The following is a 14,302-nucleotide window of genomic DNA, read 5'->3' as shown; positions in this document are numbered from 1 at the left end:
CCACAGAGGACAACAACCCAGCTCCTGTGAGCACAGGGGCTCACCGGCTGCAGGAGACTACAGTTTCCGGGGGAGAAAGGGCCCACGAACACGTGGCTGTGGTTTTGACCGCCCGGCTCTCCTTCCCCAGACCCTGCTGGTTCCCACGTGTCTCTGTGCCCAGTAAAAGCACCTCAGCGATCTGTTTCTAGGCTTGTCTATGCGCTAAGCACTCCACCCTGCTCCTGAACGCCTTCATCCTTAGCTACACCGGGACCCACGCCCACAGGCCTACTCTAGAGTGAAAAAGCAGAGCTTGGCTTCCCACAGAGAAAACAGACATTTCAACAGCAGGCTTCCAGAAATGGGGCACCTGCTTCCTCTCTTCCCTTCCTAACCAGGGCCTGGTGATGGAAACTTCGATGAGGCCTGAGCGAAGGGCAGAGGCTGCAAACTGCCTTCATGCCTCTATCGGGGTTGCCCTGCTTTAAGTGAAGACCAGGGGAAAAAAACAAACCCTAATCCATCTTCTTTGAGAAACAGGGTAAGTGACGTCCCCCAAACTAGTCAGAGCTGAAGGCACACAGACTCTCCGAGCACCTGCGCCGCTGGGCCGTCCTGGTTCATGAGCTAAAAGCAGCAGGTTTCTCCTGCCCAAGCCCACAGGAGACCACCAAACTGGGACCAAACTGGGACCACCCCTCACCCACGCCAATCGATGGGAAACAAAAGACCGAAGATCTGGGCGGCTAGGGATCCTGCCCTGTCTCCTCCCGAGTGTGGCTCTGCGTCTGGGGTACCTGTACTTTACAGGTGGAGGAAAGTTTCCATACGAGGCCCCAGAAAACAAGGCGGAATGTGCTAACTGGACACAGAAACCCCACGCTGGAAGACTCGCAGGTCGGAAGAAGGGGGGCTCATTCTGACTGAAGAGAGGTGGGGAGACACCAGGGAGAGCTTCTCAGGGTAGGTGCCATGACAGAGGCACGCTGGTGGAGGGAGGACGGAGGGGGACCCGGGGACAGCCCGGGGTGAGAGCACGCATCACCGGGCAGGCCCCCAGTGGGCAACAGGACAGTGCCACAGGTGGCGAGGTGGGACGGGTCGGTTGGGGTCCCACTGGTGTGTCGGGGGCCGGCCTGCTCGAGGAAGCCATTTCAAGTGGTATTGTGACACATGGGTGGGTCAGAGGCAAGGAGGTGACTCAGGACACTCTTGTAGAAGCACAAGGGAGTGGTAGTTACACTGTATACTTAAGGTTTGTGCATTTTACTATATGTAAATGAGAGCTCAAAATACCCTTTGTATTTAGAGCACAGAAAGAGAGGGAATGACCCATCCCTCTCTTCTGATCACATGACCAGTTGGGTTTTTACCCAGAGCAGGCTGGAAAGCCCGAGAGGGAGATAGGTTATTTCCAACCTCTTTAAGGATAAAGTAGATACACAGGAGATGCAATTGTGTAGACTGACTTGCTGAGTGGGTCACAATAGCACCCTTCTAGACTCTCTCTCTCTTATCTGTACTGCGTGTGAAGTGATTGGCTAGCACGGAAGTCAATGAGAGCGGGGCAGAGGGAGGATCAGCAGCTACAGGAGAGGCTGAAGGAAGTCGCCGTTAAGACAGAGAATGGTAGGCGACGGGCAAAAAATCCACCAGGATCTTGGAACTTCAAGCTTCTAATTCTTTAGAGAAACCATTGTCACATGCTATTGCAGCCTATTTTCCCAACAAGCCTCGAATGTGGGAATGAATTGTATTATAGCTATGATCCCTGCTTTGCAGATGAGGAAACAGAGGCAACAATACAAAGAAAAGGGAAACCTACTACATTCTAGTAAAAATCCCAGGTGCCTGCATGGCTCAGTTGGTTAAGCCCTCAGTGGGCTCAGGTCATGATCTCCTGTTCGTGGGTACGAGCCTGGCATTGGGCTCTGCATTGACAGTGTGAAGCCTGCTTAGGATTCTCTCTCTCTCCCTCTCTCTCTGGCCCTCCCCTGCTCATGTACTCTCTCTCTCGCTCACTCTCAAAATAAACTTAAAAAGAAACTGTAAAATTTCTTTGTAAAAATGGTTTGGCAAAATATGGAAAATTCCTTAAACTGAGTACTTTTTATAAAGCAAATAGATTAACAAGAATTTACCCTAGGAAGCAATCAGCTCTATAATATGCATCCACCATAGCAATGGTTATAATTACAAAGATGTAAAAATGGAAACACAAATGCCCAATAAAATAGGAAACTGGTTAAATATGTTATGATGCTTTACATGATGAAATGGCATTAAATTTATCAATGAAATTTTTTACATAAGATATGTTTCTAATTGAAACTTTCAGATGGGGGCACCTGGGGGGCTCAGTTGGTTAAGCGTCCAACTGCAGCTCAGGTCACGATCTCACAGTGTGTGAGTTCGAGCCCCCTGTCGGACTCTGTGCTGACAGCCAAGAGCCTGAAGCCGGCTTCGAATTCTGTGTCTCCCCATCTCTCTGCCCTTCCCCAGCTCATGCTCTGTCTTTCTGCCTCAAAAATAAACAAAACATTAAAAAATGAAAAAAAAAAACCACTTTCAGGTGGCCAAACGATTGGTATAGTGTCCATCAATTATGTTAAGTAATAAACATGTATGCCCAAAAAAGACGGGGGAAAAAAAAGTCCTTAAAAAAAACAAAAGCCCATCCTAGAACATGGGGATGCAAACAGGTAGGAGATGGCAGATACATAAGAAAACCTTCTCTTTGGATTTTGTCCTTACTCTACAGCCAGGACCTACGTCCCTAGGGTCCTTAATCTAAGAGGACTTCTCTGAGGTGTGGTGATGACTAGATGCGGGTTGCTAGCGCCGAAGGGCACCACGGGAGCGCTGCTTGCTTGCTTCATTTTACACAAAAGGAAGCCAGGGGTCAGGAAGGCTGTTACTCGCTCCTGGTTTCTGCAGCTGGTGTAGAAGCAGAAGCTCAGGCTTCCATCCTAGGCCAAATTTCAATTCAAGGCTTTTTCTCTGTACCAACTGCTGCCAACAGCCATTAGAGATTTGAATGGCTGGCAGGATTCTGCAGCTGTTAAAAACCAAGTGTCAGAAAATACGTAGCAGCATGGGCAAATGTCCTTGGCATACTCAGTGTTCAAGCAGGCCACCCAAGGCTAGGCAGACCCCTGATTTTGCGGGGAAAAGTAGCTACAGAAGAAAAAGCCCCGCAGGAACGATCACCAGTAGTAACGGGATGTGACTCGGAGTAGGAGAATGATAGACTGTTTCCATGTGCTTTCCTTTTTCCATTTTTAGAAAATGAATGCGCGTTACATTTTTAATTCAGAAAAAAAGTGGAGATTTGTAGCATCATCTAGATTTTCTCCCAATTCTGAACCGAGCCTTAGTCTGCTGGTGTCACCGAAAGCAGACATTTCCTGAGAACAAAAAAGTGAATCACTAGGTAAATATTGATCTGTTGCTAAGTGATAAAAAAAACGCATCCCACCCTGTTTTCCTTCAGACATGAAACGGTGGATTTCTAACGTATCTTTGGATAGATGATCTTAAAACAGAATCAAAGTCGGACTTTAATGTTGAAAGGGAGGGGAAAACAATCTTTATTCTCATAACATGTTTTCAGTCTTCACCTTTCATCAGCTTGTTTTTCCTAGAGCTGAAACAGCAGGGGGGGGTGGGTAAGATCCGATTCCACACGTAGGTCACAATGACCGGCTGCCTCAGTCAGAGTTACGGAGGAACCCCATTAGCTTGCGGGAAATCAGTCAACTGAACTTTCTAGCCCAGACCATTTTTTGTGAAGGTTGTAGACAGGCTTCCGCTAGGAAAAAAATCTTCAAAGTCTCAGGAGAAGCACTTTTACCCACAACAGACATGCTTCCTGTCCTCAGCCTCAAATGCATATGGGAGGCTGTTACAGAAATGTGACACAGAGAAAGAACATCAGGACGGTGGCTCCCAACAGAGCGATTAAAATAGAAAAAGTGTCATGTGGGAACTGGAAGGCCACTCCAGGGCTAGTCCTTCCAAAGACTCTCATCTCGGGCCGGCCCCTTCCAGCTCTGTGCTCACTTCTCTGCACCCTGAGAAGAGTCTGTCCATCTCTCCATGCATAAGGGGAACCAAGGCTGGGTTCAGTTACCATCTCTGCTACTGGGAAGTTTCCTCTTCCTCAAAATGAGTCCGACCTTAAAGTCATTAGGAAGATTAAAGGCATAATGTCTACAAGAGACGCTAAGCTCATTTAAAATGAAGTAATGTGGACAAAACAGGGTGATGTGAAAACATTCTGGTGATAAGAACCTAAATAAAACAGGGGCACCTGGGTGGCTCAGTTGGTTAAGCGTCCAACTTCGGCTCAGGTCATGATCTCATGGTTTGTGGGTTTGAGCCCTGCGTCGGGCTCTGGGCTGACAGCTCAGAGCCTGGAGCCTGCTTCGGATTCTGTGTCTCCCTCTCTCTCTGACCCTCCCCTGCTCACACTGTCTCTCTTTTAAAAAGAAATAAAACATTAAAAAAAAAAAGAACCTAAATAAAACATAAGAGGTTAGGCGCCTGGATGACTCAGGTCACAATCTCACGGTTTGTGAGTTTGAGCCCCGCATTGGGCTCACTGCTGTTGGCCCAGAGCCTGCTTTAGACCTTCTGTCTCCCTCTCTCTGCCCCTCCCCTGTTCACTCTCTCTCTCTCAAAATAAATAAACATTTTAAAAAAAAGGTTAAAAGATGGAGGGGTGGGGAGTGGATCCTTTTGTTCTTCGATCATTCGTCAGGTTCAAGTCAGAGAGCTCGGATGTTTGGAAGTTAACTGTTTATGGAGCATTCCCGCACGTTCAGAGAACTGGTCCTACTCTCAAAAGGACAGGTCTCGGAAGGAAACAGTTTTGGGAAAACTCCCTTCAAACTGTGGGTAAGTAACCGAGGCTGATCTTCACCCCTCCCTAATTTGGGTTTCACCAGGAGGAAGCATGCGGCTGGGTAATGACAGGGGTGGTGTAGTGGTGGAGGTCCAAGGAGGCCTGTGGCCAGGGACCCACTTCTACACCAGGAGGGTGGGTGGGGCCACTTCAACGGGACGTCACGTGGTGCCACACACACCTCAGGCTCAGGGAGAGGGTGTGCCAGGGAGGAAAACACATAAAGAGAACTGTTGGGTTTAATGTTTCTAGGTTATTTTTTAAAGGAAAACATGAAAAGAGGTAAAAATTTGTCATACTCAACTTTTTTTTTTATAAGCTTGGGACACTTAGTATGAAATCAAACCATAAGTGACGTTTTCCCAGAGCCTGGACAACGGCAGCTTTTCCATGGCTCCCTCTAGTTACTCAGGAACCAATGCTGGGTAGAAATTTGCACTCATCAACACATTAACTTACATAGTTACTTAATACCTTCATTTTTTTCTCTAAAAATAAGATGGCCAAGGGACTTGGTCTAGCTGGGTCCCACTCAATATGAAAATAGGTGCCAGTGGCACTTGCCAGTCCAAATTAGCGACTTCTCTACATTAAGTAGAGAAGGGGCGCCTGGATGGCCCAGTTGGTTAAGTGTCCAACTTTGGCTCAGGTCATGATCTCATGGTTTGTGAGTTCGAGCCCCATATTAGGCTCGCTGCTATCAGCATAGAGTCTGCTTTGGATCCTTTCTCTCCCTCTCTCTCTGCCCCTCCTCTGCTCATGCTCTTCTTCTCTCTCAAAAAAAAATGAATAAACATTAAAATAATAATAATAATAATAATAATAATGAATTAAGTAGTGAAGAAAAAAGCTAGCCAATTTGGAAAGCAGACAGATTCTGGGCACACCCCTCGGGAAGGCGCTTTCTCACTGCAAACCCCACTGAGTGAGAAGGCCTTTTCTCCTGCCCACTTGTCCCCCCGTGGTGACGTGAAGCCCCTCACTGGTTCCAAATTCAACATGACATCTATACTGTATGTGGCACTCTGCAAGTATTAGGAAACACGATTGAGTTATGAGTCACTGTCAACTTGGTAGTTAACTTTTGGGTCCCGGGGTCACTGTTGCAACTAAGAAAACTCCACACAAACACCCCAAACACGTGATACCCACCAGGGCCGTTCATTGCTCTTGGCGAAGAGCAAGGAAAAATCAACCAGACAATTGCCCAAGACAAAGCAAGAGCCTAAACTCTCAGATGTGTCTGTTGCCCATCTGCCCACTCTTAGAAGAGGATCACCCGAGAGGGGGTGAGAGGTGATACCAGGAGAGAGAGAAAGCCTCGACTGCTATCCACTGAGTATCAGAAACCTGTGGAGTTGAGCCTCCACGCCCAGGGGACGCGGTTTAGTGAGACAGCTCTATAAGCAGCGCTCATCCGATAAGGTGCCCCTGGCAGAGCGGAATCAGCTAGAAGAGGCACAAATGGTGAAACAGCAATCAGGAGAAAGGAGAGAGGGATTCAGACCCAGGAGAGTGGCAAATGCTTTGTGCCTGAGGTATGGCCTGAGCCCTAGAGGAAGACAGAGTTGTTCGGAAGACATCACCAGGGGAAAATAAAACCGTGCACCTCGGGAAAATGTGTGACGGAATGCAGAGTCCTGTCACTTCACCACTAGGGTTCCTCCAACCGAAGCAGTGCCCGCCTTTGCCATCTCCAAATTACAGGCCCGGGGCTTCCGGAGGGAACCCTGGTTCCCTGGCAGGCAGGCTCTTAGCTAACATCCGGTACGTTTTTTAGTAACGTAGATAGAGAAAACCCAACTAGAAAGTCTGTGCTTTTTTGCCTTGTAATTATTTTAGGTAAGGACAGTTCCTCTGTCTGAGGATGGGCAACAGCGCATTTCATAAAGGGCTAGAATACCATCCAACGGTTCCGTATCTACTTAAACACGGCAACTGCTTTCTGCAAAGCCGTCGTCATGGATGTTGACACCAGTGTGGAGGGAGCGATGTTTCCAGGCAACAAAGATCTGACCCTGTCCCGTACCCTCCGGGACCCAAACACCAGATTTGTACTGAGAATGTGGCGGTTTTCACACCAGTGACCCTATCTTACACCGACGCCTTTGGGACAAGACGCAAGAAGATTCTTTGAACGTTGCACCTGCCGCACAGATCAGGAGGCCGCCATCTGGTGGGCACGAGGTCTACTCACTCTTTGGTCAGAAGAGGACAGGACTTGAGCAGAAAGCGCGAGAGCCCCGAGTCCTGGAAGTAGAGGTCGGGCGGGGCTGTGGGGCTCTTCAGATTCAAACACCGGACGATCACGTACAGCACGGCGGCCACAGCAGCCAGCTTCACCCCGTCGAACACGGCTGGGAGCTCGGGCGTCTCTAGCATGGCGTTCATCTTGATCTGGGGAGAAGCACACGTCGAGGGTCAGAAGCACCGTGAGGAGGACAGGAGCCCACCACGCTAAGAGGCAAAGCCAGCGATGACACGTCAGGATCCAGACATGGCCATAGGGCCACCAGGGGCAACTGCTATCAGGGCCTTCGAGCCATCAATGGACTGGTGACAACCCAAATCACACTGTCCTGAGCACTGATAACCTGGGTAGGGTTTTGTTTTGTTTTGTTTTGACTCTAATGAGCACTTCTAAGATAAGCCAATTAGAAGATGCTGATGAGAGCATCCTCTGGGGAGCAGGAGAAAGATGTCTAGCTGAAGAGGCTCCGGCTGGACTGGGGGTGGGACAGTGGTCTCCATGGATAGGCAGCCGTGATCGCCCTGCACCAGGTGTGTGCCGAGTGTCATGTTTACATGACAGAGACCTGGACTGATGTTACTGCCTATGGGCGTCACTATACCGTCCTCGGGCCCCACCCCCTCTTTTCAGAGCAAGGGGCGAGAGAGAGGGCCCCAGGCCTGACTTGGCCATCTGCTCCCCAGGGTGGGCAGCCCCGGTGCAGGAGTCAAGTTCAAACTCAGCCCAGGCGGTGGCGATCTTTGATCCTGGGGCTTTCACGTAGTGTGAAATGGAACTCGGCCAGTTTTTTTCCCCACCGAAGGTACCTGACTGCAGCCACTCGTCCCCAAATCAAAGTGGAAGTGGGCCAGCAGACCCAAACTGAAAATCGGGAGTGTAGAAAATGTGTATGCAGGCCTGGCTTTCCCCCAAACTCTCCTAATATTTTATCTTTTGCGGTAGCTTCACGTTACATACAACACACACACACACACACACACACACACACACACACCCCTTCCAAACGTCAACAAAACAAAGGCAACAGCAACAAAACTCCAGTCTTTTCCTTTGTTGGAAGACAAACAGCACATTAGCTGCTACCTTAAACATCAGAGGGACCACAAGCAAACAAAAAGGAGAAAATGGTAACCCACAGCCAAGGTAGCTATGGCAACAGCCTTCCTGGAATGGTGCCAAGTAGCCTCTGCTGAAAACAGGCAGCAGAGAACTCGGTGGCCAACAGTGCAGACAGAAGGGACAACACACAACCGTCTCCCGAAAACGAGTGTGGGGGGTGACCAAATGACCTCTGTAGAGACCTACAACGGGGCTGCAGGGGACTCAGAAACCTCTTTTTTCTCTTTTCCCCAGAAACCCTCTTCTAAAGTCAAGGTGACTCTGGCAAATACAGGACCCAAACCCACTGCCGATGATTTCTGGTAGGGATTCCAGCTCCGTGAGGAAAGGCAGCCAAAGACCACGGCTCAACTCGCCTTCCACCCCCACGGCAAGAAAATAATTTTTAAAAATGTATCCAACACAGGCTGCCTGGGTGGCTCAGTTGGTTAAGTGACCAATTCTTGATTTTGGCTCATGATCTCATGGCTCCCTGCTTGGGATTCTCTCTTTCTCTCTCTGTCCCTCCTCCGCTCACTCATTCTCTTTCTCTCTCAAAATAAATAAATAAAAACCTAAGAAAACCTTAAAAAAATTTATCCAACACAGTTTTGAATCAAGGCTAGATCTTAAAATATACTTTCTGCTGTATCAACCTTTGCGCCTTTATGATCAGAAAGTTGTCTTAAAACCTAACTTCTGGACACATCTCACTCCTGGGACCATGGAGACCAGCCTAAAGTCTGGGCTGTTTATAAACCCCTAAGACAGGATTCTTAACTTGGGGGCTGTGGGTCCCCTGTGGTATTCTAGCGTCCAGGAACACCCTGAAATTCTTTTATTTTTATTTTTTTAAACATTTATTCATTTTTGAGAGAGAGAGAGAGAGAGAGTGGGAGGGGGCAGAGGGAGACACAGAATCTGAAGCAGGCTCCAGGCTCTGAGCTGTCAGCACAGAGCCCCACGAGGGGCTTGAACCCGTGAGCGGTGAGATCATGACCTGAGCCGAAGTCGGACTTTAACTGACTGAGCCACCCAGGTGCCCCAACACCTTGAAATTCTCTGTGAAGGTCTGTGTGTATGTTGTTTTTTGCGGTGCCGATCTGCAGATGTAATCAGGTTGTCCACGGGGTTTGTGGCCTCAAAACATACACAGCATCACAAAGTGTTCCAACAGTTTCACCTTCAGGGCTGGTCCCTCGTGTCACCGGCGCCCTGCCACCTAAGGCAGCTGAGCCAAAAGGAGACAGATATCCAAGAGGCCACTGTGCATTAATATGGGTTTTTTAAGTCTAGTGAGCAAAGGGCCCCAAACAAGATCCAGCAAGAGTTCCAGTTTCATTGACACAATGCTGGCAACATGCTCTTTCTTGTCCCCTTTGTTGGAAAGAGAACAGAGAGATGTAGCAGGTGGCTTTACCAGTTTCCTTGTCGGTCAAGAATTGAAATTGTATTGAATTCAGAAAATAAGTCCCTCCCTCCCACTTCCTCTCACTCCTGACACAAGGGGAAGTGAAGAGGAGAAGCAAAACTAAAAGTCCGGGCCATACGTACCTATGTCCCTCGTGCCTCTCTACTGAGAATATAAACTCTCGTTGAAGACTTGTCCCGTGGGGCCGCTCAGATCTCTTATTCAAGTTAACCCAAAAGCTGAAAAGATCGGATGGTCAGGTTCTAAAGGATGAGAAAGAAGCAATTTAATTAAAATAAAAGCACGGACTACGTTTCTCTTCATTTGGAGTCTTTAGGGAGAAAGGCAATTTCTTTAATCAGCACAGGTGCACACTCTTGGTGACTTGACCAAACCTGCCGGGGCCGGTCTTGGCGGGGCCGCACACCGCCGGGCTCTCTCTGGTTTCCAGCACAGGTTCTCTGTGGCGTTCAGCACCCCGGCTAACGCAAACCCCCAGGCTCTCGAGCTTTAGCTCACAGCATCGTCTTCAGAAAAGCGCCTGACGGGTATCATCTGGGTGACCAAGGAACTGACTGAGCAAGGCCTTAGGTCAAGACAGCAGTCGATCGGCTCATGCCTTCTCTCCCAAACACACAGCGACAACAGAAAAAACGGTCACAAGGCTAAGGGCGTGGACGGCTCAGAGACCCCCGTACCAAGATCAGCACAGCACTGGAAGCCTGTGGTGGAAAGCCGCATTGCCTGCCAGGTCTGCATCGGGGCCGGGAACCGGGGGGCACCAGGAGCGAAACGTGCTCCCTGTGAGCCGGCCCCAGAGCGGGCCCACTGCGCTGCAAATGCATGGCTTCTGAAGCAGCAGGAAAAACAGAAAAGAGAAAGGGGCGGGGGGTGGAGGGGCAGCCAGTGTTTACACAGCGGGATCCATGTGCCAAGCTCTGTCCCTGGGGCTTCACATACAGCAACATGTCCCACCCGGGCTGCACACCATGCAGTAGGCACTATTATTATCCCATTTCGCAGATGAGGAAACTGAGGCACAGAAAATTGAACAGCTTGTCCAAGGCCACCCCGCTATTAGACAGAGAAACCAGGATTCGTCTCTGACTCCAGAAGCCCCCCGTTTAGCCACCATGCTATGCTGTTTGAAAGGAAGAAAAGAGAGAAAGAGAAGCAGGGGAAGAAAGAAGATGGACAAGGCCAAAAACACGGAGGAGAACCAGTGGCTCGCCCAAAGTCACACAGCGGTGAGGCAGCAGAGCTGGGAACTGAGCCCAGGGTTCTGACTCCACCACACCGAAATGACTTCAACAGGAAATGAAAGCCAGTGGAAGGGGGGACTCAATTAACCTTCAGAGTAGCCTTGCTCAACCTTAGATTTTTAGTACTTCTTCATATTCAGAGACAAATTAGCCAGGCTTTGTTGAGGGGGGCGGGGACCGAAGAGCAAAGTCCCCAGCCACATCACAGGGCACCTGACCTCTCCCAGGTGACAGCTGGGAAACAGGATGGAGCAGACTGAAGATCCTAAAGCAGCAGCTCGTGGAGGGCACTGCTGGTGCCTGGCATTTAAGATTAAGATTGAGTTTATTAACTGCCAACTTATAAACAACTGGAGATTTCAGATCAAAATCTGAATTTCTGGTTTCTCTTGAAAAAAAAATTATGGGACTGAACCTGGGTGGTTCAGTCAGTGCGTCTGACTTCAGCTCAGGTCATGATCCCACAGTTCATGGGTTCGAGCCCCGCACCATGCTCTCTGCCATCAGCACAGGGCCTACTTCAGATCCTCTGTCCTCCTGTCTCTCTGCCCCTCCCCTGCTCGCTTGTGCTCTCTTTCTCTCTCTCTCAGAAATAAACAAACATTAAAAAAAGAAAAAACAAAAAAAAATCGGAAGATTTGGCAACACTGAGCTTGCCTCCTCGCTTGGCAACAATGAATGGAGCTGAGGGGCGGCCGCCCCCACAGACAGGACCGGCGACCTCCAAGCCACCGTGGCCCCCGCCACTCTCCGTCAACGGTCAGCGACACTGATGCCCAGCCTGCTTTAGTCACTCAGGATGCCTGAGTGGTGCCTGTGGGCACTGAAATACGTAACCCATGGAGAGACCTGCCTAAGATCCCTCTGGCCCTGGATAAGTCCGTATTGACCAAATATTCAGAACATCCACTGTCAGTACACATAGAAACAATAAGCTCATAGAAAAATTATGGAAGGGCAGAGTGGCACTTCAGGTCTAGAATCTTGCTGTCAGTCTGCTATTTACCTACACTTTGACTTTTTCCACACACTATTTGAGACGGCTTCAACAAAACATTCAACAGATACGCATCGAGAACGATCCAGAAATGTAGCAGCTCATTGCTTCCCGAAAGGAAGTCTCTCCTTCTTCCTTGTAACGGAGACCTGTAACATGGGCCTGCCTCCCTGGAAAAAACTACAGATCCCGGCCGCCCTTGCAAGTAGGTGAGTCAACGTGACTAAATTCTAGTCGATTCTGAAGGTGCTGGTCTGATTTCTCCCAGGGCTCCTTAAAAGGCAGGGAGTTGACTCTGCTTCCATCCTTTTCCCTTCCTGCATCCCTGGAACGTAGGCAACGTGGCAGCGCCCCTAGCAGCCATCTTGGGCCATGAAGTGACCTTGAGGTCATTCCAGGAGCCACATTAAGAGGACAGCAGAGTAGAAAGACAGAGCATGGGGTCCCTAATGGAATCATGGAGCCGTCATCATACCAGACCGAGACTGCCTACCTCCTGGTTTTTCTTATTTGAGAGAATAATCCCTTGCATGCTTAAGCCATTGTTACTTCTAGAATCTTCTGGTCTACAATTTCTAGTGAAATAGAAGGAAATACTTAAAAATTTTTCAATGTTTATTTTTGAGAGAAAGAGAGGGTGTGAGCAGAGGAGGGGCAGAGAGAGAGACACACACACACACAGAATCCAAAGCAGGTTCCAGGTTCTGAGCTGTCAGCACAGAACCCAACACCGGGCTTGAACTCATGAACCATGAGATCATGAGCTGACGTCAAATGCTTAACTGACTGAGCCCCCCAGGTGCCCCCCAGAAATACTCGGTGCTCAAATCTTTCCAGATGCTATAATCACTGGGTCATTAGAGGATAGGCAGTTTTTCTTTTCTTTTCCAAAATTCATAATAAGAATAAATATTTTTATTATGGGGGGGAGCTTTAAAATAGCCACTAACTAAATCTAAGAAGAAATTGAGAATATCCACACAAGAAAAATACCTCTTCAACATCTACAATTATGGATGGGAACTAGCCTAGAAATGGACCTGAGCTGAGTGCGAGAGGAAAAACGGAAGCCCAGCCACACCCATGGTCCTCCAGAATGGAAAGAAACAGAACATGTACTCTGCTTTTATCCCAGAAAGATGACAGACACGAAGGGGAAGCACGGCTTTTCTGGCACCAGTTAAAAAAAAAAAAAAAAAACCAACTCTGTGGGACTTTATATAAGAGGACCTTGAGTGATGTGATAGGCAATGTCCTCCTACAACTTTTTTTTTAAAGAGCAAATGCAGTAGAGAATTATTCATTTCTCCAACCCTCAAAAAATGCCAAGGCTTCTTAAATTGAATTCAATTCAGTGAAGGTAACCCTACGAGAGGTTTTGATGATTATGGTCCAAATATGCACCCCGGCTCCCAGGCTTGGACCTGAAGTCCCAAGGAGCAGGGTGTCCCCAGGGCCATCTCCCTAGAACCTCAGTGGCTCAAGGACCCGACCGTCTAAGGTATATACTAAGCAAGGCGTAGGACCACAATGAAGTGGAATTCTCATTTTAACCGGGGAGAAAAGAAGCTTATCTTTTTAAAAAATGTTTTATTTTGATTCCAATATAGTTAACATAGAGCATTATGTTAGTTTCAGGTGGGTATACAGTGACTCACCAACTCAACACCTCACCCCTGCCCTCCTTAGTTCCCCTTCCGTTTCCCCCCTCCTCTCCTTCCCCTCCTCTCTGGTGACCAGCAGAGTGTTCTCTAGAGTTTGTTTCTTGGTTTGTCTCTTTTTTTTTTTCCCCTTTGCTCGTTTGTTTTGTTTCTTAAATTCCACATATGAGTGAGATCATCTGGTATTTGCCTTTCCATTTTTCTTAAGTTTATTTATTTTGAGAAAGAGAGGAGAGAGAGAGGAAGAGTGAGCACAAATGGGGGGGAGAGCGGGAGGAGGAGAGAATCTGCAGCAGGCTCCAGGCCATCAGTGCAGAGCCTGACACAGGGCTCCAACTGTGAGATCATGCTGAGCTGACATCAGGAGCTGGACGCTTAACCCAACGAGCCACCCAGACGTCCATATTTGTCTATCTCTGACTTATTTTGTTTAGCATTATGCTCTTTCGCTCCATCTATGACATTGCAAATGCAAGAGTTCTTTTTCATGGCTGAATAATACTCCACCTTCTTTATCCATTCAGCTATCTGTGGACATTTGGGCTGCTTCCATTGTTTGGCTGTTGTAAATAATGCTACTATAAACATAGGGGTGCATGTATCCTTTTGAAATAGTGTTTTTGTACTTTGGGGGGGTAAATACCCACTAGTGCAATTACCAGATCGTTAAGGTAGTTGTATTAAAGAAAAAACAACTTTGTTTTAATGTTTACTTATTTTGAGAGAGAGTGAGA

At 48.3% G+C, this 14,302-nt stretch overlaps 1 protein-coding gene across 4 annotated transcripts in view; it reads right to left on the bottom strand.

Moving 5' to 3' along the window:
• Nucleotides 1-14,302, bottom strand: part of ABHD2 (abhydrolase domain containing 2) — a 108,228-nt gene that overhangs the window by 70,834 nt on the left and 23,092 nt on the right. For all 4 annotated transcript variants that reach the window (XM_029952053.1, XM_029952054.1, XM_029952052.1 and 1 more), the window contains 2 exons: nucleotides 9,792-9,911; nucleotides 7,086-7,285 (listed from right to left, as the gene is read on the bottom strand). In XM_029952053.1, coding sequence (XP_029807913.1) covers nucleotides 7,086-7,279 — 194 coding nt within the window. In that variant the 5' untranslated portion in view covers nucleotides 7,280-7,285; nucleotides 9,792-9,911. The remainder of the gene's footprint in view (nucleotides 1-7,085; nucleotides 7,286-9,791; nucleotides 9,912-14,302) is intronic.

This window comes from Suricata suricatta, chromosome 9 (genome assembly GCF_006229205.1).
Source record: "Suricata suricatta isolate VVHF042 chromosome 9, meerkat_22Aug2017_6uvM2_HiC, whole genome shotgun sequence".
Taxonomy (NCBI): domain Eukaryota; kingdom Metazoa; phylum Chordata; class Mammalia; order Carnivora; family Herpestidae; genus Suricata; species Suricata suricatta.
This window is presented reverse-complemented; position numbering and strand designations above follow the sequence as displayed.